General features: G+C 37.4%; 1 protein-coding gene across 2 annotated transcripts in view; it reads right to left on the bottom strand.

Moving 5' to 3' along the window:
• LOC106868208 (uncharacterized) overlaps positions 1-26,573 on the bottom strand; it is a 60,642-nt gene that overhangs the window by 21,169 nt on the left and 12,900 nt on the right. The window contains exons 9-11 of one of the 2 annotated variants that reach the window (XM_014913374.3): positions 24,775-24,798; positions 19,562-19,755; positions 12,660-12,850 (exon numbers count right to left, since the gene is read on the bottom strand). In XM_014913374.3, the coding sequence (XP_014768860.1) occupies positions 12,660-12,850; positions 19,562-19,755; positions 24,775-24,798 (409 nt within the window). The remainder of the gene's footprint in view (positions 1-12,659; positions 12,851-19,561; positions 19,756-24,774; positions 24,799-26,573) is intronic. The other variant, XM_014913382.3, reaches the window with a different exon arrangement.

Consider the following 26,573-nt stretch of genomic DNA (forward strand, 5'->3'; position numbering starts at 1 on the left):
GTATATATATATATATATATATATATAAACATACCCAGATACACACACACACACACACAAACATATATATACATACACAAACACATATATATACACACACAAACACAAATATATACACAAACACACATATACACTCACACACACATATATATTCACACAAACACACACACCTACACACAGAAGTAAGAAAGAAGGTCAAACAACATTGATAACAAAATAAATATAAAAAAAACAAAAGCATAAATGTGTATATATAAAATATACAAATGAATAAAGAAAGAAAATAAAACAGAAAATCTAAAGCTAATTATCCAAAAAACAAAAGCAAAATTCGAGTGGTTAATTAGCTGTACATTGTAATTAAAATGACAATTGTGCACCTATTCCACATGTATTTTGGAAGCATTAAACCGTCTTTTCCTCCCTTTCTGATTTGGTGCTTTCTTTCTTAACGGAGAATGTTCCACTTGAAACATTTACATTTTTCTCACAGAAATTTTTAAAGCAGCCAATGAAGAGAACCTCTGAGTGGTTACTATATCTGCCAGAAATAGCAGCTAAATCTACTGCAAACCACACCTTACCATTTAGGTGGTGGATGGACAGAATTGTTAGGGAGTCAGAATTAGAGCTGACAGAATTGGTTTTGTTCTGCAATTTCAGAGTTGAAAACCAGTAGAGGGCAGGATTATTTCAATGTTAACTGAGTATCAGTACCAGTGGTGCACTGAGGTCAACTTACATTCCTATAATACATCCTAGATGTGAACAGTATCTTGTTTTGGCAGGGTTTCTACAGCTGGTTTCAAATTTTGCTACAAAGGCAGTAATTTTGGGGCAGGGGTTGAGTCGATTACAGTTGAGTTCAATGTTGAGTCCAGTTGAGTTCGATGAAGAGCGATTAAACCAACTTTTGCACGAAAATTTTCGTCAAACGACGAGAGAACTGGCAGAGAAAATGGAATGCTCCCACACTGCTATAAAGAAGCATCTTCACTCGATGGGAAAGGTTCGGAAGTATGGAGCATGGATTCCGCATGCTTTAAGTGACAACAAAAATCAACGAACAATCTCCGCTGGTTTGCTTGCTCGTCACCGCTCTACTCATGGACACAAGCAATGATTTCTTTACTGAATCCTTACTGGCGACGAAAAATGGTGCATGTACATCAATATGAAGCTTTGTAAGGAATGGCTTAACTCCTGTAAACAAGTGAGACCGCACGTGAAACAAGATCTTCGTCTGTGTAAAACGATGTTGTGCGTATGGCGGGACTGGGAAGGGATTATCCATTACGAATTGCTTGAATGGAACCAAACATTCAATGTGGAACTCTACGTTCAACGGATGGAACAACTCAACATGGCTATTCAAGAGAAAAGACGTAATCGTCAGCATGGAGTTCTTCTGCTGCACGACAACGCCTGCCCTCATATCGCCAATATGACCAAGGAAGCAATTCAAACGCATGGCTGGGAAGTGCTGCCACACCCGCCGTACTGTCCTGATTTGGCACCAATGGATTTCCACCTCTTTCGATCTCTTTCAAATGCTTTTCGCGGAGTTTCGTTCAATACTGATGCAGAATTGAGAGCTTGGTTGGATCAATTTTTCGAGTCGAAATCGGGTGATTTCTACCAACGAGGTATTGAAAATCTTGTTGAACGTTGGGAAGAAGTTGTAAACAACAAGGGTGAATACATTGTTGATTAATTAGTTGTTATTTTCTATTAAACCTTTTAAAAAAATTTTAATTTTAAAAAACGGCAGGAACTTAGTTGCCAACCTAATAAAATGCAAAATAACTTAACAGTGCAGATGTGTTCCATAGCCATCATGACTCTACCATGATGTCATCTATGATATTAATCAAAGACAATTTTAGGTCTCAATCACACCCCACTCCCTCTAAGCAAAGCATGCATGTCTACTAAAGGGGAAGATCACAATTACAACTGACACTATACAACCTTGTTATAGTCAGAACGATACATGTCCTTCCAGATGAAATACAAACTCTTACCTTACTTGGAAACAGGTGAGGGTTGGCAACAGGAAGAACATCCAGCTGTAAAAAAATCTGCCAAAACAAATTTTGTCTGACCCATGCAAACATGGAAATGATGATGATGATGATGATGATGATGATATGACGGTCAAATACAACTCCCCTGGTGGCTTTTGACTGCCTTTAGCAGTGCCTGACAAGGTTTCTTACGCATGCTAGCACAGACGACAGACATTAAGTGATGATCATCATCATGGTTTTCATCTCTTTCCCTAATCAACAGCAGAAACCCTGCAAAAGCCCTCATCACTGTTTTTCCTCCACAACCCATAAGACTGGCACACTCCGTCAGACAAGAGTTCCAGTTGATCCAACCAAAGCCTTGTGAGTGGATTTAGTAGACAGAAACTGAAAGAAGACTATCATGTGTGTGTGTGTGTGTGTGTGTGTGTGTGTGCTTGTGTGTGCGCTTGTCCCTGTACTATCAGTTGACAACCGATGTCGGTGTGTTTACGTCCCCTTAACTTAGCGCAACTCGGCAAAAGAGACCAATAGAATAAGTACTAGGCTTACAAAGAATAAGTCCTGGGGGTCGATTTGCTTGACTAAAGGCAGTGCTCCAGCATGGCCACAGTCAAATGACTGAAACAAGTAAAAGCATAAAAGAATACAGATCAGCATGCCATGCTGGACTCGGTTCTTTCTCAAATCTTTTAGTGTTCCTGACATTCCTTTCGACTGACAACCAATTCCTTTCTAACTTTGTATTACTCAGATAATTCTCAGACGGTTTCTTTTTCCCCACAATTTAATTCTTTGATCATATCTGTTCAGTGTCTGCTAGAAACCATTTCATTTCATGTTACAAACAAACCAAGAAGGGAGCCTCTAGATGGCTTCTTAAACAGCTAGAAATAGCAGCCAAATACCACTCAAATCACACACACCCTACAATTTTAGCCCTATGTCTAACTTTATCCTGCACCTGGGCTTCTGAGCCCCAAAATAAATAGTTGCATCTACAGCTCACAAGTAGCGATTGCAGGCTGACCAATGGACAGAATTGGCTGCTGCTTCTATTTCTACATATGTTGCTCATTACTTCTTTACCAAGATTCCAGCAGAGGATAATGTTTCACTTCTTCCCAATATAGCAGGAATATGGCATGACCGGGTTAGGAAAAGCCACATGATATAATAAATTCTATAAATACCCCACCAAAAACAGGAGGGTCATGGCTGTATTGTCTTTGATCATAGACCTGCTTGACCAATACTGACTACAACAACAACAAAGGGAAAATGACCAAGAACAACGCCCACCCACTTCATTTCCCCCACCCTGACTTCATTGGAAACATTTTATCTGTGTACTTTAACAAATTAGGGTTTGTTTTGCTAATTATCCCAAATTACCATATCCCCAGTGTTAACCCTACAATATAACTCGAGCTAACAGCAGAGAAAGTATCTCTAAGTAATTAAATTCAGAAAAAAAGAAATGACTTATAATTAAAAACAATATTTTTAATTAATTAAAATAATTTTAAAATGTATAAATTAAAAGTAATATAAATATATTTTTGTATAATTAATAATAATAATATTCATCTAATTAAAATTTTCACTCTATTAATATATTTTTCTCTTTAATATTTTCTCCTGAGACCAGAAATAATGATTCGTTACTTACAGAGGAGAGCAACTGCTGAACATGGCAAGTTGATCTCATCAACCTCCCCCAAGAGATTACTGGTATTTATCAAGCACCCTTCACACACAGGTAACTGTTAAGATTTGAACTCAAAACCAAGAGGAACAAACTAAATAATTGTAATTGATTTCGTCCAATATTCTAACGATGCCATCTTAGCCATTTTTTAAATGAGATTAACGACACTGGAGCTCAACACAGCGATGCAGCTTGCTGTCCTTGTCAAACCATCCAACCCATACCAGCATGGGAAAGCAGACATATGAGGATGATGATGATGATGATGATGGTGATGAGGAATATTGATTTATACGTATGAGACACATCCACAAAGTTTAGAAGAAGGTGGGAGGGAGAAAGAGATATTGTTGGTGAAACTGATCCAGTACTTCATATATCAGTCCCTGGAGGATAAAAAATAAAGTTGATGTTGGTAGGATTTGAAACTGAAATGAAGAGGTTTTTACAAACCATTTAATCCTTTTAACATCTAAACTGGCCACATTCAATGCTGCCTGACTGGCTCCCCTGCCAGTGGCACGTACAAAGCACCATTCGAGCATGGTCAATGCCAGTGGCACCTGACTGGTCCCCATGCTTGTGGCACGTAAAAAGCACCCACTACACTCTCGGAGTGGTTGGCATTAGGAAGGGCATCCAGCTGTAGAAACCTTGCCAGATCAGATTGGAGCCTGGTGCAGCCTTCTGGTTTTCCAGTCTTCAGTCAAACTGTCCAACCCATGCCAGCATGGAAAGCAGATGTTAAACGATTATGATGATTCAGCCCAAATATTCTAATCTCTTTATATTCAATCCAGCCAGCTCCAGCCTCTCACACAAGCCCTACAATGTCAATCTAAAAATAAACACATCATTGAAATCTCAAAGTTACAAGATAATGCAGGATTTTTTCTCAGCAATATGAATAAAAAAAGCAGCATTACATTTGACAGAGTAATGTGAATCCTAAAAAGGTCGATGTCCCCACCATTTCCTCTCACCCACCTTCATAAAAACTAGGGTTAATAGGACTAACCAATCTTCTCCCCACAGAGCTGCTGGCCTTGTGCCAAAATTAGAAACCATTATTATTATTATTAAAATTTATCAAAAGGTGAGTGAACGGAGGTTACACCTATAGAAAAAAAAAGGAATATAAACGGAAAAGGGGCTCTCTCCCTGTTTGACCAGGCTCCCGTGTTTTTTTTTTTAAAGAGCCTCCCCCTATTGGGAGTTTTACTTGTTAAATTTCTTGTTATCATATGTTTACAAGGACCTTTCTTTTTCACAAAACCCTTTCTACTTTTCGTCCTGTGTTTGTCCTTACATGTTTTTGATTTATATTAGCCCTTGTGGCCAATAAAACCAGAATTAATTATTATTATTATTATTATTATTATTATTATTATTAAGGTGGCGAGCTGGCAGAAACATTAGCACACCTGACAAAATACTTAGCAGTATTTCATCTGAAGCTACATTCTGAGTTCAAATTCCACCGAGGTCAACTTTGCCTTTCGTCCTTTCGGGGTGGATAAATTAAGTACCAGTGAAACACTGGGGTCGGTGTAATCAACTCATCCCCTCCCCGAAAATTATTTCCCTAGTGGCAAAATTTGAAACCATCATTATTATTATAATTATTATTATTATTAGTATAATTATTATTATTATTATTATTATACTATAAAACTTAAGTAGTTATTATCATTATTAATGTTAAGGTAGGAGAATCGTTAGCACACTGGTTAAAACACTTAGTGGCATTTAGTCTGAGTTCAAATTCTGCCGAGGTTGATTTTGCCCATCTTTTCAGAGTCAATGAAATAAGTACCAGTTATGTACTGGGGGTCAATGTAATTGACTTATCTCCTTCCCCAAAATTGCTGGCCTGGTGCCGAAACATGAAATTATTGCTATTATTTAAGTAAACACACATGCTTAAACTTATATAAATGCAAAAATAAAACAAACATATATATATATATATATATATATATATATATATATACACACACACACACCTCTGCACAAAAACCAACCATGTCGAGATGAACTTAGAAATGAAAGGAATCAAACAGGTATTAGAGAATAAATAAATTCCTTATACACACACAAGACAGACAGACAGACAGATAGATAGACAGACAGATAGATAGGAGAGAGACATTAAATGCACACCTTGGTCTCTTCACATCTTGAATGAAAGAAAAACCTGTTAACATTTTTTTTTAACCTAAAAAAAAGTATACAAAATTCTGCTTTTTTTTTTTTTTTAAATAACAAATAATAAAATAATAAGTAATTAATGCAAAATCAGGGAGGGAAAAGCAGCAAGTGTAACTTTAAAGAGCTTGTTAAGATCTCTTCATGACTAAGAATTCTAGTTAGCTAACATAAAGAGGTCACTGTTTGTGAGTTTGATCTTCTAACGTAGAGCAAATCATAAACTTTATCCATGCTTGGTTGAAACCTTAAAAAGATCTTGAGAGAGATTTAATAAAACATGCATTCGATTCACACGTGGATGCTATGAAGCCATCTTCTGAGCTACTTTGCCAATCAAATCGTAATAAAACAACAAATGTTCAGGTCGATGATCATCACAGCCTTGCTGCTGCTGCTGTTGTTGTTGTTGTTGGTTGTGGTGGTGGTGAGGAGGAGGAGGAGGAGGAGGAGGAGGAGGAGAAGGAGCTTCTGTTGCTCTGCTTCTTTCAGCTCAGATATTTTAGTTTATGAAGCATTCAGTTAATATTTCTTATCAAAAGGGACCAGTTTTACTTTTGGTGTGTGTGTGTTCCTCATCATCATTTTAAAAAAAAGGTTCGTTTTCCATGCTGCCGAGGATTAAACAGTCTGACAGGCGCTGGCAAGCCAGAGAGTTGCACCAGGCTCCAGTTGTGTGTTTTGGCAAAGCTTCTATGGCTAAATTCCCTTCCTGATGCCAACCAATTTACAGAGTGGACTGGGTGCCTTGTTATGTGACACCAGCATTGGTACTTCCTGGAGGGCACCATCAGCAATGATGCTTTTTACAAAGTCATCACCATCATCACCACCATTTAACATCTGCTTTCCATGCTGGCATGGGTTAGATGGATCCCGGTCTGAATCACCATGGTTTCTACAGCTGGATGCCCTTCCTAATGCCAACCACTCCACAGATTGTAATGGGTGCTTTTTATGTGCCACCGGCACAGATGCCATCAACAGCCATGACTACGATTTCACTTGGCTTGATGAGTCTTCTCAAATGCAGAACTTCACAAAAGGTCCCATCGCTTGTCATCGCCTCCATGAGGCCCAACATTTGAAGATCACGCTCCTGGCAACAGTCACGATTGCGATTTCACAGGTACCATTCACATTACCCCAGCAACGGCCACACGTACAATTTCACTTGGCTTGACAAGTCTTCCCAAGCTCAGCATATCACCAAAGGTCTCGGTCACTTGTGATCACCTTCAAAGATCATGCTTCACCACCTCGTTCCATGTCTTCCTGGGTCTACCTCTTCCACAGGTTCCCTCCACAGAGACCAACACTTCTTTACACAGCTGTGCTCGTCCATACGCATCACATGGCCATACAAGCACAACACACTACATCTGATGCCTTTTATGCCCAGTTTTTCTCTCAAGGCATTTACGCTCTGTCATATGCACACACTGACATTGCAACATATATATAGTCTCTTAAAATGTTTCATTACACAGAAGTGAAAAATGACAATTTTAGGGCACAGCAAATGGGTCATGCAATGCATATGAAAGGTTGATGTCTAACTCCAGGTCCATTCAGCCCAGACTGGACACTGATTTGTTCAGCCCTGACCCAAGATCAAAGTCACCTGGCCTATGACCATCTGGTTTTTGTTATTGTCTTTTGTTCATTTTTTTACAAATATAACTTATCTGAGACTATATTGTGTAAATAGGAACTTTGTTTTTAAAAAAATATCAAAATGTAATTCAAGAGATTTGGCTGTTATTTCTAGCAAATTGAACAAACAAAGTAGAAGTTATCTCAAAGTAGATCGGTGATAAATAATAATACAAAAAAAAAATTGAAAATAGAGAAATGGAAATAAAAACCCAGTTTCAACCTAAATATAACCCCTATTTCTAGCATTACACATAGCCTCATACAGGAACAGAAATGAGACTGATGTGATGTTCATCCATTTCCCCAACAATATTAGTAACAATTGTTGAATTTTTATCTTGGGTTTGAGCCAAGGCCTCAAAAATCATCATTAGGCACCAATTCCGTATCTCCAGACAAACCAATTTCACAGACAGATGGAACCTGATTTTCCATGGCCACCAAAATGTGGTACTATACAGGAACATTATCCATATCTAAGCACCAGAAACTATTTTATAAGAGAGGAGAAAAAGTGATTTTGTGACAGTCATGCTTTACTCAAAGATATTAGCAGCTTATGTGAAGGGAAGAGATTTTGATATTGTAATCATCATTGTTTAATGTCCGCTTTCCATGCTGGCATGGGTTGGACGGTTTGACTGAGGACTGGTGAGCCAGAAGGCTGTACCAGGCTCCAATCTGATCTGGCAAGGTTTCTACAGCTGGATGCCCTTCCTAATGCCATCCACTCCAAGAGTGTAGTGGGTGCTTTTTACGTGCCTCCGGCATGGGGACCAGTCAGGTGGTACTGGCACCGACTGTGCTCAAATGGTACTTTTTACATGCCACTGGCACAGGGGCCAGTCAGGCGGTGCTAGCTTTGACCACGCTTGAATGGTGCTTTTTACATGCTACTTGTATGGGGGCCAGTCAGGCGGCACTGACAATGACCACACTCGAATGGTGCTATGAATTCATTGTCCTAAATCAGTGGATCAACCATTTTTTTGATCTATGGACCCCTTTGGTTACTATTTCATTCTGGCACCACTGCTCCTAACATGGCACTAATGCTTTTTACGTGGCACCATCACCCATCTACCAAATTCATTCACAGGGCTAATGGTGTGTGTGTGTGTGTGTGATAACTGATACAGCAGGCAACAAAAGAAAAACAAAAAAATTTATTGATTCAACAAAAAAAAATAAGGAAACTGAAGTATTTCTAAATATAGAAATAAAATATATTTTTGAGGACAAATTTATTTTTAAAAGGAAATGTGTAATTAAAAAAAAAAAACACACACATAAACTCATTAAAAAAATTTGGTACATTGTTTATTTTGTTCGTTGTTTGTTTTCTTTTATTTTCAATGAATTTGTAAAGAATTACAAAATGGAAATATCAATATTGCGACAAAAACAGTTTCTGGAATAAAGACATTTTTTTTAAGAACTGACTAACCATAAAAGCTGCCTTCTTCAAAAATACAGGGATTCTTAAAGAAATAATTCTATTACTAAAATTTTAGTGGTTTTTGTCTTTCTCTTGCATTAATTTTTTTTTTTTGAAACTTTTGGTAAAAAAAATGAAAAAATTTTTCTAATCCTTGTAAAGAATTTCTCAAAATCCAATATTTAGATAAGAGAAAAAGCTACAGGTTGTGTGAGTGTGAGAGAGAGAGAGCGAGAGAGAGAAGGGGGTGGGGACAGAAAGAAGCCCTTTCAGCCTCAAATAAATGAATAAAACTACTTTATGTGTCAAATACTTTTTCATCCCTTTGTAAATTCAAAATTATACATGTACATATTTTACAATGTATGTATGTAATAATTCATGTTCATTTTCTATGCCCATATTGGGTAGGAGGGTTCAAAAGGAGTCGAGGATCAGAGGACCCTGCCTTGCTCCAATCTCTCGTTTTGGCCATGATTTCTACAGCCGGATGCCCTTCCTAAAACCAACCACTTTACAGAGTGGACTGGGTGCATTTTATGTTGGCACCAACACTGTAGAGGCTGCCTTACCCTCGGCAAGACTAAAGAGTCCTCTTAAACCCTGTATTGTTGCTATTTAAATCAATTACCAACCATTTAAGGACTGTAGTGGATGTTCTTTGTGGCCCCAGCACTGTTGGAGTTGCCTTACAGCTTACAAAGCAGAAAAGAGAGCCAGTCGATGAGGGACAGGTGAGCGTTAGTGTGAGGGGATGATACTGATGAGAATAGCAGAGAGAACAGAGTTGGTGGTAGGAGTAGAGGAGACAGAGGGAGAAGGAGTGGGAATGAGTAATGTGAGGGATTTGTGTGAAGGGGGGAGAGAGAGAGAGAGAGAGAGAGAAGGGGTGCAATACTCTCCCCATGGTGATGGGGGGAGTTGAAAAGATGGGACCCATGAAACCAGAATGGATCGAAAGATTCATCAGGATCTGAAACAGTTCTTAATGGAGTTTTACAACAGATTTACTGATGAGAGAGAGAGAGAGAGAGAGAGAGGGAGAGAGAGGGAGAGGGAGAGAGAGAGAAGGAGAGAGAGAGAACATGGCAGAGGAAAAGATTAATATAGACAGTGTGAGGGTAACAGGAAAGAAAAGGATAAGGGCAGCGGGGAAGGAGGAGAAGAAAGGTTGAGTAGGAGGAGATACATGGATGGGTAGAGCAGTGCAAAGAGAAGAGATGTGTGTGTGTCTTTATATATCTAGAGTCTGTTTTAGAGATTTGCTGATGAATGGCTAAGACCTAACTAAATGGTCATTCCCTTCATCTTGCAGATTAACGTAGAAATCTGAGCAGAACATTTATTACATTGGGGCCTCATTAATCAAAGGGGCAAAATAAAGCCCAAAACCTCTCATTGGACTAATGTTTAAAAAAAAAAAAAAAAGCATGTTTGTGTGTACGGATTAAATAATCATCTACAGAAACAAAATTTCTGTGCTTTTTCACCTTAAACCTTATTCTATATATATGTGTGTATATATATATATATATATATATATATATATATATATATATTTATATATACATACACACACACACATACATACACACACATACACACACATGCGCATGCACACATTTAAATATCATCATCATTGAACAACCATGTTCCATGCTAGCAAGTACTGGGGTTGATGTAATCAACTGACACCCACTCTCTCTAAAATTGCTGGCCTTGTGCCAAAATTTGAAACTATCATCATCATCATTAAAGACAGCAGATTGACAGGATTGTTAGGGGATCAAATAAAATACCTTGTGGTATTCATCCCAGCTGTTTACATTCTAACTTCAAATCCCCTTCCATTTTTTCAAGGTTGATAAAATAAAAATAAAAATAGACTGGCACGAGGCCCCTAATTTAGGGGAAGGGGACATTTAATATAACTGACCCCCCACCCCCACTACTTGACTAAGAAATCATTGTTATTGTAAGAGCATTGTCAGAACAGAATCAAATGAGAACTGAATGAAATGTTTTGGGAGTATTTCTTGGGAGTCTTTACATTCTAAGTTCAAACCCCACTGTGGTTAATGTCGCATCCCATCCACCCAGGGCCAACGAAAGTATTGGAGCAAATAAAATCAAATAGTTCTGACCCCCTCCTCCAAGAAAAAAAAATTTCTGACCTTATGCTTAGAAACACATTATTATTGTTATTGAGTGAGAGAGCAGTGCATGCCATCTAAGTGACACTGAGATACAAATATACGAAGCCCAGTATACCCATCATGACTACCAGTTTGCTAAGGGTACACCAGGCACATGCATCACAACCATATGTCATCGTGGCTGATGGTAAAGGGGAAGAAGAAAAAAAAAAAAAACCAACCAACCAATCAAAATAAACATTCAGATAAAAGACTGAACAATTTCAAGGTCAGTGCTCATAAGAATTAATCTAGAAATAATGAAGGCACTTAATAAATCAAATCAAAATGGCTGACATGGCCGATGACAGTACCGCCTGATTGACACTCGTGCCAGTGGAACGTTAAAAGCACATCCGACCATAATCGTTGCCGGTGCCACCAGACTGGCTCCTGTGCAGGTGGCACATAAAAAACACCTTTTGAGCATGGTCGTCGCCAGAACCGCCTGACTGGCCCTCATGCTGGTGGCACATAAAAGCACCCACTACACTCTTGGAGTGGTTAGCGTTAGGAAGGGCATCCAGCTGTAGAAACTCTGCCAGATCAGATTGGAGCCTGGTGCAGCCTTCTGGCTCGCCAGTCCTCAGTCAAACTGTCCAACCCATGCCAGCATGGAAAGTGGATGTTAAACGACGATGATGATGATGATGATGACGATGATGAATATGTAGTGCAGTGGTTCCCAACAATGATTCCCAACCGCTTTATCTGATTTTTCCCCACGGACCCCTTTTAATATGCATCTCCTTATGCATACATACATATGAAATTTTCAATTTAGTTCACTGACCCCACCAGGTACTACCTTTTGCGGACCACCAGGGGTCTGCAAACCACCAGGAGTCGGTGGACTCCAGATTAGGAACCACTGGTATAGTGTATAACAATACACGGGGTGGGGTACAGGGCTGTATTTGTAGACATAATTAGCTTGCAAACAATTTCGATGGTTAAAATTCAGTCAAAGACAGAGAAGATTTTGGTGTGGAACAATAAAAACTATTGGGGATTCCACTTGGTTCTAGTCGGACTTTGATGTAAACAAAGAATATCAAACAGTTTTGTGCAGATTTAATGGAAAATCTTCCATGAAATTATCTGCCAATTAAAATCCTGGTGTTCATCACCACACTAATTATAACAGTGTTCTTCATAAAACATAATTAATATAGATTTCTCATACAGAAAGCAGCTTAGAGTTATGAAAACAAATTGACCAAATGAAATATAATCTGGAAATGATCAGGTTCCAAAAATTAGTAAACATTGTTCTTTTTTTGCTTTTTTTTTTGTTATTTTTTTTTTTCTGTGGTGAAGCTGAATATTATGAAAACAAAGTCAATAGATTGAAAAAACAAAGTGATGAAATGATCGAAGTGGACAAATCACTAAAGCCACGACATAAAACCACTCACCGACTTAATGCTTTGAGTCCGGGAGATGTAGGTAGAAAGGGATCATCGAAGAAAGGGTCGTCTTCTGGCGTCTCTGGCAATAAACTGTTCAAGGATTGTTGAGGGAGAGCTTTGGAGTCAGAGCTTTTGATATTGTTCCAATCAGACGATAAACTGAAAGAGTCTGCTTTCCTGTTCACAGAGCCATCTAACTGTTGGAGACAAGCAAACAAACATATTAGGTTGACAACATTTCATTAAAACGAAAAAAAAAAAAAAAGGAACATTAACTTTATTCAAAACACATTTCCTTAATTTTCAAAACATACAAAAGAACAAACCAATTCCTTATTCGCAACTCGTCAATGCTTCAATTTCTGTCGACCGTTTCCATGTTGTTCTTGGTCTGCTATGCTTCCATTTCCCAACAGATTCCAAGCTTTGTAATATTGGAAACGGGTTCCCATAGTCAAACCCCATTTACTCTTCTTGATCTGGGTTTCAAGGGGTTGCCGGTTCTGTTTGAGAGTTTGTTTTGCCATCGCCACCCTGAGGATGTTCAAGAGACACCTAGTCACAAATACTTGAAGCTTGTCAATGGAGAACTCTGTGACTTGCTGTTTCACACACACACACACACACACGGCAGAGCTACCTTTATGTTTGTGTCAAAGATTCAGAGTCTTGTGTTCGTTGACATAGTCTGTGATCCCCAACAGCAATATTTTTAAAAAGAACACCAAGTGTAATTTGTCTGTAAATCTATTTTTTAAGCAAATAATAATAATAATAATAATAATAATAATGATGATGATAATAATAATAATATCTACACTCAGAGTTAGTTTCACCAATGCTATCTTAAAGAAAACGAGACTTTTATGTGGTCTTTTGACATGCTAGAAAAAACAACCAAATACCTCTCAAACTACACTCAGCAACATTAAACAAGAAAAAAAAAAAAAAAATCCAGTCTTAGACAGTCCTGAAAAAGCTGGGATGGTTATATGGAATGTTTTTGATCGTAGGTGTGCTCAAATATTGTTGCAGGGGAGGAGCTATGGGTAGAGAGCAATAGTCGTGGGAGTTCAGAGGAGTGATGTATATTAGGAGTGACAAGAGGAGGATTATATTAAGGACAAGCATAGAGATGACAGGTCACTTAAGTACAAAGGTAAAGAACAGACTAAGTACCAGTAATACAGCAAGGGTGATGCAGCTGATTATGACTCCCCAATGCTTCACCAATCCCTAATAAAAGTTGGTTCTGTGCCGAAGTTACAAACCACTTTGTAGTTAGTTGTCCAATCAACAGATCAGTGACAGTCAAAAACAAAGAAGTTCTATTTATGAGGGTGAGTCAAAAAGTAAAGCCATTTTGTTTATAATTACCAACACAGGGACATGTATCATACATCAAAATGAAGCTGGTCCTCTGTGGATCACATCCCTACTTCTCAACATAGTCACCATTTCTCTCAATAGCAATGTTCCACCTTCGAATGAGAGCATGTATCTCTGCCTCGTAAAATTCTGTTGACTGTTCTTTGAGCCACTGCTTCACTAGTTTTCACTTCCTCGTCATTGGATTATCATTGTCACTGGACTATCATCTCTTTGGCCCCATGAAAGAGGGTTTGAGAGGCAAACATTATTCCAGTGACGAGGAAGTGAAAACTATAGTGAAGAAGTGGCTCAAAGAACAGTCAACAGAATTTTACGAGGCAGGGATACATGCTCTCATTTGAAGGTGGAACATTGCTATTGAGAGAAACGGTGACTATGTTGAGAAGTAGGAATGTGATCCACAGAGGACCAGCTTCATTTTGATGTATGATACATGTTCCTGTGTTGGTAATTATACCTGTCCTAAACAAAATGGCATTACTTTTTGGACTCACCCTCATAGAAAACACACCCAGGTGAGAGGTTGAATAGGAATTCTGAACAGCAAACACCAGAATGAAATAGAAAACAATAAAGAAAAAGAAAATTTTAAAAAACAGGAAATTCCATCGAATGTCTAAATACACAACAACAAAAACAAAAGTAAATATTTAGGAATAATATAAAAGAAAGTAAAGATAGTCAAATAGTTCTGTTATTAATCCCATCACACACACACATACATCTACACACACTGAAATGCAAACAAAGACATTCTATGTTGTGTGACCAGTTACAAATTCTTCCAGTGCCATAAAATGACTGAATCATTAATAGACTATTTCCTCTTTCAGAGAAGAAATCACGCAATATAGAAAGATCAATATTGGGAAACATTTACCAATAAAGAAAAAGGAGAAAAAAAAAAACCAACCTTATTTCTATTATCTATTGATGACAAGAAAACTAAAAGAATATTTGATTGAAAACAGAAGAAATCCAATATATAAAAGACGTCTCCATTTGCCTGCTTCAATATTCACATTTAAGATTTAGTGACCAAAGATTTTGCTTTGGTGCTTATACACAGAACCTTTTCCAAGAATATTCTCATAGAAGGGAAAACAACTCAGCTCATTAAACTAAATGAAACACAACATGGCAGTCCTGGTTTAGGATGAATGTTGCTGTAATTTAGCCCCAGGAAACATCGTCTCCAGCTGGCTATACAACACGATCTGTGTCCTTATATTTTCAAACAAGGGAATCTAGCACCCCGACCCCTCAGCTCAAAACAATATCCGTGAATCACGATTCCCGGGTTATTTCCTTTCATCAGCACAGAATAACCCAGAAACCACGATACACAGATATTGTTTTGAGCTGAGGGGTCGGGGTGCTAGATTCCCTTGTTTATAAATATAAGGACACAGATCGTGTCGTATAGCCAGCTGGAGACGATGTCTCCTGGGGCTAAATTACAGCAACATTCATCCTAAACCAGGACTGCCATGTTATGTTGGCAAACAATCTTTACTCCAAAGTACTGTTGCTGAATATCTCTCGTTGTGAGATTTAAAAATAGTAATTTTCTAAATGAAGCACATTAAGAATGTTGCTGCAACTGTTTTAATAAGGTGTTGTAGATTATTTTGAGTTAAATATTTTCAACAGGGGCACAAAACAGTATCTGGATACCAAACAGACAATTTCTTGGTTGATCAAGTTCCTTGGTACCCCTTCAACCAAGCCATCAAATACCTCTTCTAATGAACTGAAGTGGTTCAATTAATCCAAGACCAAGTAAATATGGACAAAACCCATCTCTCTCTAAGTTATACACTTACAGAGAGAATTCAGTGCTGTGTATTACAAATAGTGCAACTGGTGGTGATGATGAGGACGATGCATTTGCGCAGACTGAAGCATATGCAGTTTGTGGTATCTGCCTACAGCGAGGTAGACTGAGCTGTTTAGGCACAGACAGACAAGTGATTAAGGAGTTCCACATAATTCTGGTTCTGATCCTACTGCATAGTTCTTCGAGTGTCTTCTACCCTGGACTCCTATTGAGCAATGCCTTCTGAGTAAAACCAGATTGATGGAGACTGTGCAGAAGCCTGTCATGTGTGTATGTGTATATAAATACATGTTGTGAGTTCGATCCCTGGCAGCATGTGTCCTTGAGCAAGACATTTTATTTTACATGGCTCCAGTCCACTCACCTGGCAAAAAATGAGTTGTACCTGTAATTACAAAGGGCTAGCCTTGTCCCATTCTGCATCACAATGAATCTCCCTAAGAACTACATTAAGGGTAGATGTGTCTGTGGAATACTCAGCCACTTGCACATTAACTCCATGAGCAAGATGTTCAACTGGAACCCTCGTCACTGTAGGTTGTTGATGGTTGCTGAGTCCGAGATGGTATAAACACAGATGTCCAACCCATGCTAGCATGGAAAGCAGACGTATAATGATGATTTCCCAATTACTTACGTTATGTTTTACCTATTGTTTTATGTGTGTTGGTTGTGGCACTTGGCTATTTTATGACATCTAGAACGAAAAAACAAAACAAACAAACAAAACATAGCAACATATATAAAACAATGGAAGTTTTACAAAATGGAACAACCATTACAAATTGCTGCTGCTTGGGGGAGGATCGTCATTTAACATTCATTTTCCATGCTGGCATGGGTCGGGCAGTCTGAAGAGAACTGCACCAGATTCTATTGTCTGTTTTGGAATGGTTTCTCCAGTTGGATGCCCTTCCTAATGCCAACCATTTTACGGAGTGTACTGGCTGCTTTATTCATGTGGCACCAGCAACGGTGCTTTTTACTAACTCTGGCACCAGGGTTCTCGACTCGTACTCCAATCTCAGAAAGATGAGCTGAAAGGGGAAACTAGCTGATGGTGGGAGGAAAGTTCAAAATATTGACCTAGTCAATGAACAGAATATTTTGTAGTAAGAAAGTACACATCCCAACTTCTACAAACATAAACAAGGAGTCTGAAAGTTATTATTATTATTATTTAGGGGTTAATTGTTTCCTATTTGAGTGAAACAATATACTTTTGCATTCAGCTGATGTTCATCAAAGTCAGATATTTTATAAAACTTTTTCTTGTGTTGAGAGAATGAGGTTTCAGAGACAAAGTCAGATCAGCTTCAATATTCTACATTATGTACTTTGGTAAACCATTTCTACAAATAGAATTTATGCCAAGCCGACATTGTGGGGTGTTTTTGTTTTTTTCACTTTTGTGCAAGTGAATCTGAACTCGGACCATAAACAGATGTAACCTGATAGCAAGTCTGCTGTCCATTACCATTTTAATTAAATGCCAATGTGTACACACACACCCACGAAAAACAGAGATTAGTATTTAATTAAAGGGCTTTTCTGGTAACGAAACTGGATTCTAGTCACACTAATCAAATACACCAGCAACACTCCCCCCCTCCCCTACTGCAACAAACTCAAAATAGTTTATAGATACAGACATCTACAAATATACAGACTTTATAATGGTTTTGTATAGCAACTTGCTTCAGTCTTTAGCACAAACCTAATCACAGTGATGCGATGTCTTTCATCTCTCTTTTTTCTATCTCAGTAACAAAATCAATTCTTTAAGCTGTTTCTCACAATCTATTTTCCATATTCTTCAATATTTCCCACATTTTTTTATTCTTTTAGTGGTTTCAGTCACTGAAGCCATGCTGGAGTACTACTTTATGAATATTTTTCTTCATTTTCTTAAATGTTTTTTTTTCATTTCATTCTAACCAAATATTTCTACCATTAAATTTCCATCAACTTTAATCTTTGTTAATATCTGGGTTCCATTAGACGACCACAGAATGACATCCAGCATCTTTTGCCCATTGAAATATTGGCAAAAGACGATGCTTCCGAGGTTTTAAGATGCTTCTGCAGTAAAAGTTTACTTCGACTACGGAGGATGCTTCAAGAGGTAAAATTTTAACAATGAAAATTTGACAGCATTTCTTTACTAAACATGTGTACCTGATGTTTTTAAGAGGCACCTTTACCTTCAGATTGCATTGTGTTGATTCGACTGCAGAATGTCATTCGCTTATTTTATTACTGGTGGAAGGACGGGGGGGGGGGTGTCAACATCGAAATAACAAATTTTTAACAACGATCGAAGGTTAAAGGCTGATGTAAGGGAGTTAATAATGTTGACTTAACAACAGAGTTGCCTCCCTTGCTTTTGTAAAGTGTACATCTGGTATCCTAGTAGTAATCTCGAAGAAATTAATGTTTTCCTCAACAGAACCAGCCTCAGCGTTAGTGTTCTGACATGACACGATTATAGCAATTCGTAGTTTCTCCAGGAATGCCATAAACTAACAATATTTGCTGCATTTTCTCTCTTCAGATCGAACTTTTGTAAAATATACGAAAAAATAGTACAGCTGCTATCTTTTCTTGATTCTTCTGAAGAATTTTCTTAAACTTGACCGATTCTTTTCAATAGCATCAAATGGTAGATTTTAACTGCAATTAGGGAGAGTGTGTAATGCCACAGCAGTTCTTTGTAATAGCCAAGTTTCCTTCCTTGGATATTGGTATTAATCAACTGTCTCTCTAGTTATCTATTGCCTTTTTTTGATGGTGTACAATATTGCAAGCTTCCAGGGTACACGTTGAACATCTTCGAGGTAAACCTCCAGAAATTGCTGAGGGTAATACCAGTCCAGTTGGAAAGAACTGCAAGATGCCCTCAAATCAATCCAGGATGGTAAAGCTTGCAGTATGAATGGCATCCCTGCACACGTCTGGAATTTGGAACAACTCCTAGAGATCTGCAATTCTGAATTCCAACAAAATATATTCCTTCATGATCCAATATTTACAATGTCACCCAACATCATTCAAATGTAAGTTCTCATAAAAAAAAAGGCTGAAAGAATCATGTATCGGACACCTCTAGCACGTTGTTGAAACTACAGCAAAAATCTTCCCAATCAGATGCAAGTTCTCCAGCTGCCTTGGCCCCCCCCCTCCTGTCCAACCAACTCATTCTTTGCCAGCCTCTTGATCTACTACCCACTACTTTTCCCTCCAAGATAATATTTTCCAAACGTCTGCCTCTTCAAATATGGCTTTAATGAGCTTTTCTTTTTTGCTTCACAAAGTCCAGGAGGAGGAGTCTTTCACCTACTTATTCTAACAACCGATTCATTTGACTGATGATCTTCCTAAGAAACTCGTAACATCTCCCACACACCCACATTTCTCTTCAGATTTGTCCAGGGCCCATGCCTTTGCAACCGTAAATGCCTGTTGGCCAAATGAAGGCATCAGGATACAATATTTATTACCAACTCGTCTTTAATTGGGGCAATTCTTGGCAATTCCTTCTACAGAACTATCAAATTCATCCAGTTTGTCTTTCAAATAGAAATTCTTCAAAACCACCTGTTGCAGGAAATTCCAGTGATAAAGGTTAAACATTTAAACACTCAAAGACAACAAAAGAGATGCATTATTCTTTTACCTTAGTAAAACCATTTCCCAATTTATGGTCCAAAGTTCTATTTGTGGAATTATTTACAGCAGGAAGTTTGTTATTTTTAACAGCAGGGGTTTCACCAATATTTTTCTCTTCCAAAACGTAACTTTTCAGGACAACCTTTTTACAATATTCAAACAGGTGCTTGTACATAGTTAAGAACTCGTCAAAGTTAATATCTGAGATAAAGACAAAAATAAAAGGAATCACTTTATTACATTTCTTTTTTTTTTAAATTACAAAACAATGGGGGAGTTTGTACAGTTTCAAACAGAATTTTATTTAATTGATTACAGAAACAAAATTCATTCGGAAACCATTTTATGTATACTTACTGACAAGACATTTGAGCCTTCAGCATTTAAACCCCCCACATCCAGCCCAAATATTCTGTTTTATGTTTAAACTAGCCAGATCTGGCACTTTCCACCTACCCTACAATGTAATTCCCAAGAATAAACAATCACATCATTACAATCTCAAAGCTACAAGATAATACATGATTAATTTAAAACAATGTGAATAAATAAGTATTACCTTTGTCAGGAGAATATGAATGCTAAAGGGTTAACCCAAAACGGAACTACATTCTGGTAACTGTTTGCCATTTACCAAACTCATCAATTCTTAATAGCATATTATTTATGTGTGTGTGTGTGTGTGTGTGTGTGTGTGTGTGCGTGCGTGCGTGCGTAGTGTAATACTCTAGTCAGGCTGTAACAACAGATAATGGTGCTGTTAATGAAATACAGTTCATGCAACCTTAGTCTGATGTTAGCGAAGGAGATTCGATTATTATTATTATTGTTATTATCAAGCACATATATGCATTCGACAACAAAAGCATGCAAATAGATGACATTTACACATTTATTGCCAAAATATAAACAAAAATATTAACCACAACTTACTCAAGCATGACACAACAAGAGAAACTGCCTCTCCTGATAACAGAAGAATTATAAGACTAAATGAAAATCTTTCTTAGATGCAGAGTTTAAAAACCAATTTCGTGTTTAAAAATTTGGGAGAGAAACTCGAAAGTACTTGACTAGTTCAAGCCAATATTCATCTATCATGGTTAGATTAATCTTTTATTATCAATGGTTGTCATCAGTTTGGAATACGTTTTTGATTTTCTCACTGAAATGGTTCAAAGCAAGATTTGGATGACAAAGAGGAAAACATTCATCTCAAAATCTTTTGCTAAAAATTTAGGAATTCACATTTGATGTTGAGGAGGTGGTCAAATTCAGAAAACTGTGCTGCTTTGGTCAGCAACAATAGAAGGAGGAAGTGGAATAAACCCACTGCCCACCTGGAATGGAAAACTACTCACCTGGAATGGAAAACTTAGAATTTTGATTTCTAGACAAACTAATGAGAAATAATTCCTCTCTAAAACAAGTTACCAATATAACATTCTTCTCAGGTGATCTGATACATTAATTACCGACATCCAGGTAACACGTCGCATAAACTAGAGTGTTCTCTTCAAAAACAAACACAAAATATGCCTGAAGTGGTTTGAACTCATAACCTAGGAGAAGACAGATGAATGGCCTCACCTACTCAGTCAGTTTTTACAACGATGAAGGTCTTTAAGCGTGTCTATGTCTTTAACCCTCTCAGACCTGGACCCCTGTGTCTAATTTTACCCTCTACCTGGGTTCCTGAGCAAAAAAATAAATGGTTACTCACAAAGCTCAAGAGTAACAATTGCAGGAAGAATAATGGACAGAGACAGTGAAACAAAATTCAGGAGAATAAGAATTAAGAGGCCCATTTCCTCTCAACAACTGTTTGTTCATCTGAATCATTAGTTTCCTCATCACTTTCACCTGTCTGATTGTCCAAAATCATTCTCATTGTCTGCATTCAGGTAAACTCTTCAACCAAAGGATATCATCAACACAATCTCCTCACCTGCAAAGAGTCTAGGCCTCGCTTGTTTACAATGTGAAGGACAGGGTTCATCACATGCTTACCTCCTCATAAAATTGGTGGGGGGGGGGGCAATTAAAAACTGTAAACCACAGCCAGGGGGGGACATCATTAACGAGGAGTCATAAAGACACTTGACTACAAAGCTGCAAAATGTAATCAGTTGTCTGTTTTTAGTATTTTATCATCTTTACCATTTATCATCTTTACCATTTATCATCTTTACCATTTTAACAAGAATCAGGTTGAGACTATGTGTAGGCTATAACAGCAGGACAGGGTTCAGTGTAGTTCTAGGTTTAAAAGATGAGGAACTATGTACATTATTTACATTTGACAGATATTTGTCCTCATCTTGTTTGTTGTTAACACAACGTTTCGGCTGATATACTCTCCAGCTTTCATCAGGTGTCTTGGGAAAATTTTGAACCTGGGTTCTCATTCCTAAGGTATTTTTCAATGTTTTTATTATTATTAATACTATTCAGGTCACGAGCATATAGCATAGTGGTTAAGAGCGCAGGCTACTAACCCCAAGATTCCGAGTTCGATTCCAGGCAGTGACCTGAATAATTATAATGATGATGATAATAATAACATTGAAAAATACCTTAGGAATGAGAACTCAGGTTCAAAACTTCCCCAAGACACCTGATGAAGGTTGGAGGGTATATCAGCCTAAACGTTGTGTTAACAACAAACAAGAGAGGACAAATATCCGTCAAATGTAAATAAGGGTTAAGTATGTCTTTGTGTTTCTAAGAATGTCCATTGAAGTATTGAATGTAAACTATAATGTGAAACAATTGTGAAATATTTCAACAATTCTTGAGACCAGACAGAATGTCAATGGAAGCTACATAAAAGTCAACAAAATCTCAAAGACAACCCAACCCTACATCTAGGAATCACAGACAATACAATTCCGGGAACCAAAAGTGACAAATACTTTTATAACAACAACTAAAATTAGATTAATCATAATTAAACAGCAAAGTGGTTATATGTCTAAAAGACTGCAATTATTTACTGCAAGAACAGTTCCATTAGTCCAGAACAGAGATACATAATACAACAACAAGAATTAAAATCAGAGATTTTACAGCTGCAATGTTTCACATTTAAATCCCATGTTTATTAAATGATATTTACCTCTTGAACACACACACACACACCTATGCTAGTACCATGTAAAAAACACCTGTGCTGGTGCCACATACAAGGCATCCAGTACACTCTTTAAAGTGGCTGGCATTAGGAAGGACATCCAGCCATACTAAAACAGACAACTGTATCCTTTCTCACCATTTCATCCCACGTCTAGCCCTTGCATATGTTCCCTCCAAGAGGTGCTGATCTCTGATTGTGGAGGGAATGTGTGTATCACTACACATCTATATATGATTGTGCAATGCCATAAAACAAAATTATAGAATAGCAAAAGCAATACGAACTGGAGGCAAATGCTCTCGTCTTTTTGGCACAAAATAGGATTTTCAATGCATCAGCTTTTGAAATGAAAGCAAACCGTTAACTATCAAAAGACATTTCAATATTCTCAACAATATAAGGCAGCAAGCGGGCAGAAACGTTAGCACGCCGGGTGAAATGCTTAGCGGTATTTCATCTGTCTTTATGTTCTGAGTTCAAATTCCGCCGAGGTCGACTTTGCCTTTCATCCTTCAGGGCCAATAAATTAAGTACCAGTTGTGTACTGGGGGGGGCCAATCTAATTGACTGCCCCACCCACCCAAAAAAAAATTTCAGGCCTTGTGCCTAGAGTAGAAAAGAATATTCTCGACAATATATCAAAATTGTGATGATGCATGGGGAAACCTTATCGGATGTCACTAAATGAACAGCTGAGAAAAATACAGAATGTATTTCTGTGAAAAAAATGAAACTTGATGTGCAGACCTATTTCTTCACTTGGCGTAGCGGTTAAGAGTGCAGGCTACTAACCCCAAGATTCCAAGTTCAATTCCAGGCAGTGACCTGAAGAATAATAATAACAACAACAACATCGAAAAATACCTTAGGAATGAGAACCCCAAGACACCTGATGAAGACTGGAGGGTATATCAGCTGAAACGTTGTGTTAACATCAAACAATTTGAAGACAAATATCCGTCAAATGTAAATAATTCTTCATCTCTTAAATATAGAACTGTATTTCTTCATTGTTTTCACTTTGACCCTGTTTTTTTTCTCCGTTGCTAATTTATCAACATCCAATGGACTTTCCCATGCACCATCACAATTTAGTTAGTATTGATATTTTTAATACTGCAATTATCACTTCTTATTTACAGTCAGCACCAATGGCCACCTATTGATTGTTCAACCCTCTCTGGAAGTAAAGATGATTTTAATGAATCACAAGTTGTTACTTGATATATCCTTATTCAGCTTTGCTGCTTAAATACATGCTACCGAATGGTCTGAGTTCATTTTGGATGCATAAATATATAATTTTTTTAAAAAATGAATTTTTCTTTTTTTTTTAATCCAAGCAACGCAGCAAAAAGTTGTCAAAGACAAAACCAAAAAGACAATACGTACTCTCCATACCATGCCCAACCAATCATAAAACACACACACATACACACATAATGCGAAGGTGTGCATAAGAAAGAATACTCGAAATAGATGCTGCTGAGTATATTTATTGGCTGAAGGTCAGTGATTTACTTAGTTTCCACATTTGATCTGATTGAGCATCATCTGAAGTTCTTCGTGTAACAGTAGAATAAATCACCAACTTCAAACACACACACACACACTGAACTATATACATCATGCAGTTTGTACAATCCTCAATGAACTGAATCATATATCATCCAACCCATGCCAGCATGGAAAATGGACATTAAATGATGATGACACATAGATATATATACATACATACGCACACATGTCCGTGTGTGTGTGTGTGTTTGTGTACGACAGAAGCTGTTGCAAGACTGATATAATGCAAATTTCAGTATGGATGGCATCAAGAGATTACGAGTAATGAAAAGCAGGACACAGCATGCATTACAGGAATGGAGAAATCGAAACATGCCTCTTCTTCAGAACTGCTGTACAGACAAAAAAAAATTTACTCGAAACTCTGATCGTATTGCTACTCACCATACAAACGTAACAGCCACTTACATTACATATACACACACATACATACATAGATATATGTCGGCTCTACAGGAGGCAAAAAGCAGTTATAAGATGCGGAAAAACCATGCTAACAACTTTACCTTTGGGCATCAAACAAAAATATCCTACAATGATTAACCAATAGTTTATTAAACAGTCAGAGATGGGTTCTTTAATGTTAAATAAAACAAATAATTAGAAATAACGATGTTAATTAGAAACTGAATGCTAAACACAACAAAAACAAAAAAAACATGCATCACACGAAAATAAAGAATTTCAAAACAACAAAATAACTTTGGAGAAAATTTCCAAGTCCAGATAATGAGATTTTTTTTTTCTGTTTTTTTTGGGGGGGGGAGTTAATAAATTAACTTCCAGATAAATATAAATATTTAGTAATGAATTAGCAATTTTTGGTTTTGCATTTGTGTTCTTGGACCAAAGAGTTCCAGAACCAGAGAGATGTTCCTTAACCAGGTCAAAGTTACAATATCTGCTGGTAAAATAAGTTTTAACATGATAATACGGTTTCCTGCACAAATACATCAAACGATAAACACAGCAACGTCTAAAGAATCCAGAGATACCATTTAAATCATAAACCTTAGATGATTGATGTTGTTTAGTCTCAGATTAACTTTGATCGATGAAGCAGACCCTTATCAATGCCATTCCAGTGATCATCACATCCTTCAATGTAACAGGGAAAACATTGTCAAATATACTCTCCTTATATAAGACAGTATGGTATCTTGAGGAAGATAGAGCTGCTATTTCTAGTATGTCAAGCCTAAAGTCTCTCTCTCATTATCTCAGCAAAGTCATTGTTGGCATTCCTACTAAACATGGCATTGTGAAGACTTTCTGTTTTGACTTGGTTCAACCTGTCAAGAAACTAGACTGTCTGAGTGGGGTCAGCCCACAGGAAATGTGGATGTCAATGCATTTAATACATGCAGTCTTAAATATTTCAGTGAGTAGCAGCAACTCCAGATATTATTATCTATGAAATACAATGTTGATGGAATACCTATGTCTTTAAATACTCTTTTTAAAGGGAGATGTTGTACCCCTCCAATGTATTCAACAGTAAGAAAAAAACAGCAAAAGAACCTTTAAATACCTAAACTAGAAATAATTATGCCGCCAGAAATATAAATTAGTTGATGACCAATATTTTCTTATTTTACTAATTAATACAAGAACTCTAGATTGTTTATATCTTTCTGAATCAAACTGTGAAGTTAATTGTTAAAATAAAAGTGAATAATTCAAACATGTAAAAAGAAGGAGTCCTCAAAATCCGTCTGTTTAACTTTCGTACTGCTCAGACTTTTCAACTCTTTCAACTGACCCCTAAAATTCAAGTATCAATTCTTTTTACTAAAATACATCAGAAGTATGACACATGTTTCTATTTCTTCCTTTTCTACCTAATTTTTCAGAACACAGCATCATATAATGGTCATTTATATACTACCGATATTGATTTTTATATATTGCATCTTCATTTGAAGTAGGTGAGAATTGAATCGTTTCATCATCATTTAACGTTCACCTTCCATGCTAGGATGGGTTGGACAGTTCGACTGGGATCTGGGAAACCAGGAGTCTGCACCAGTCTGCAGTCTGATTTGGCAGTGTTTCTACAGCTGGATGCCCTTCCTAACACCAACCACTCTGAGAGTGTAGTGGGTGCTTTTTCCATGCCGCCGGCACAGAGGCCGAAAATTAATAAACAGAAAAAATCCTCATTACATACGGAATACCGTCAATGTATATCATGAGAAATTATTCCAATTATTTTGCAGAGAACGTAAAGATTGCTACCAGCCTATTTCATTTTATATGTGGAGAGTCACAACCAGCCAGAAGAAAATCTAGTAATTCACAAAGG

Source organism: Octopus bimaculoides, chromosome 8, assembly GCF_046866305.1.
Source record: "Octopus bimaculoides isolate indiv1 chromosome 8, ASM4686630v1, whole genome shotgun sequence".
Taxonomy (NCBI): domain Eukaryota; kingdom Metazoa; phylum Mollusca; class Cephalopoda; order Octopoda; family Octopodidae; genus Octopus; species Octopus bimaculoides.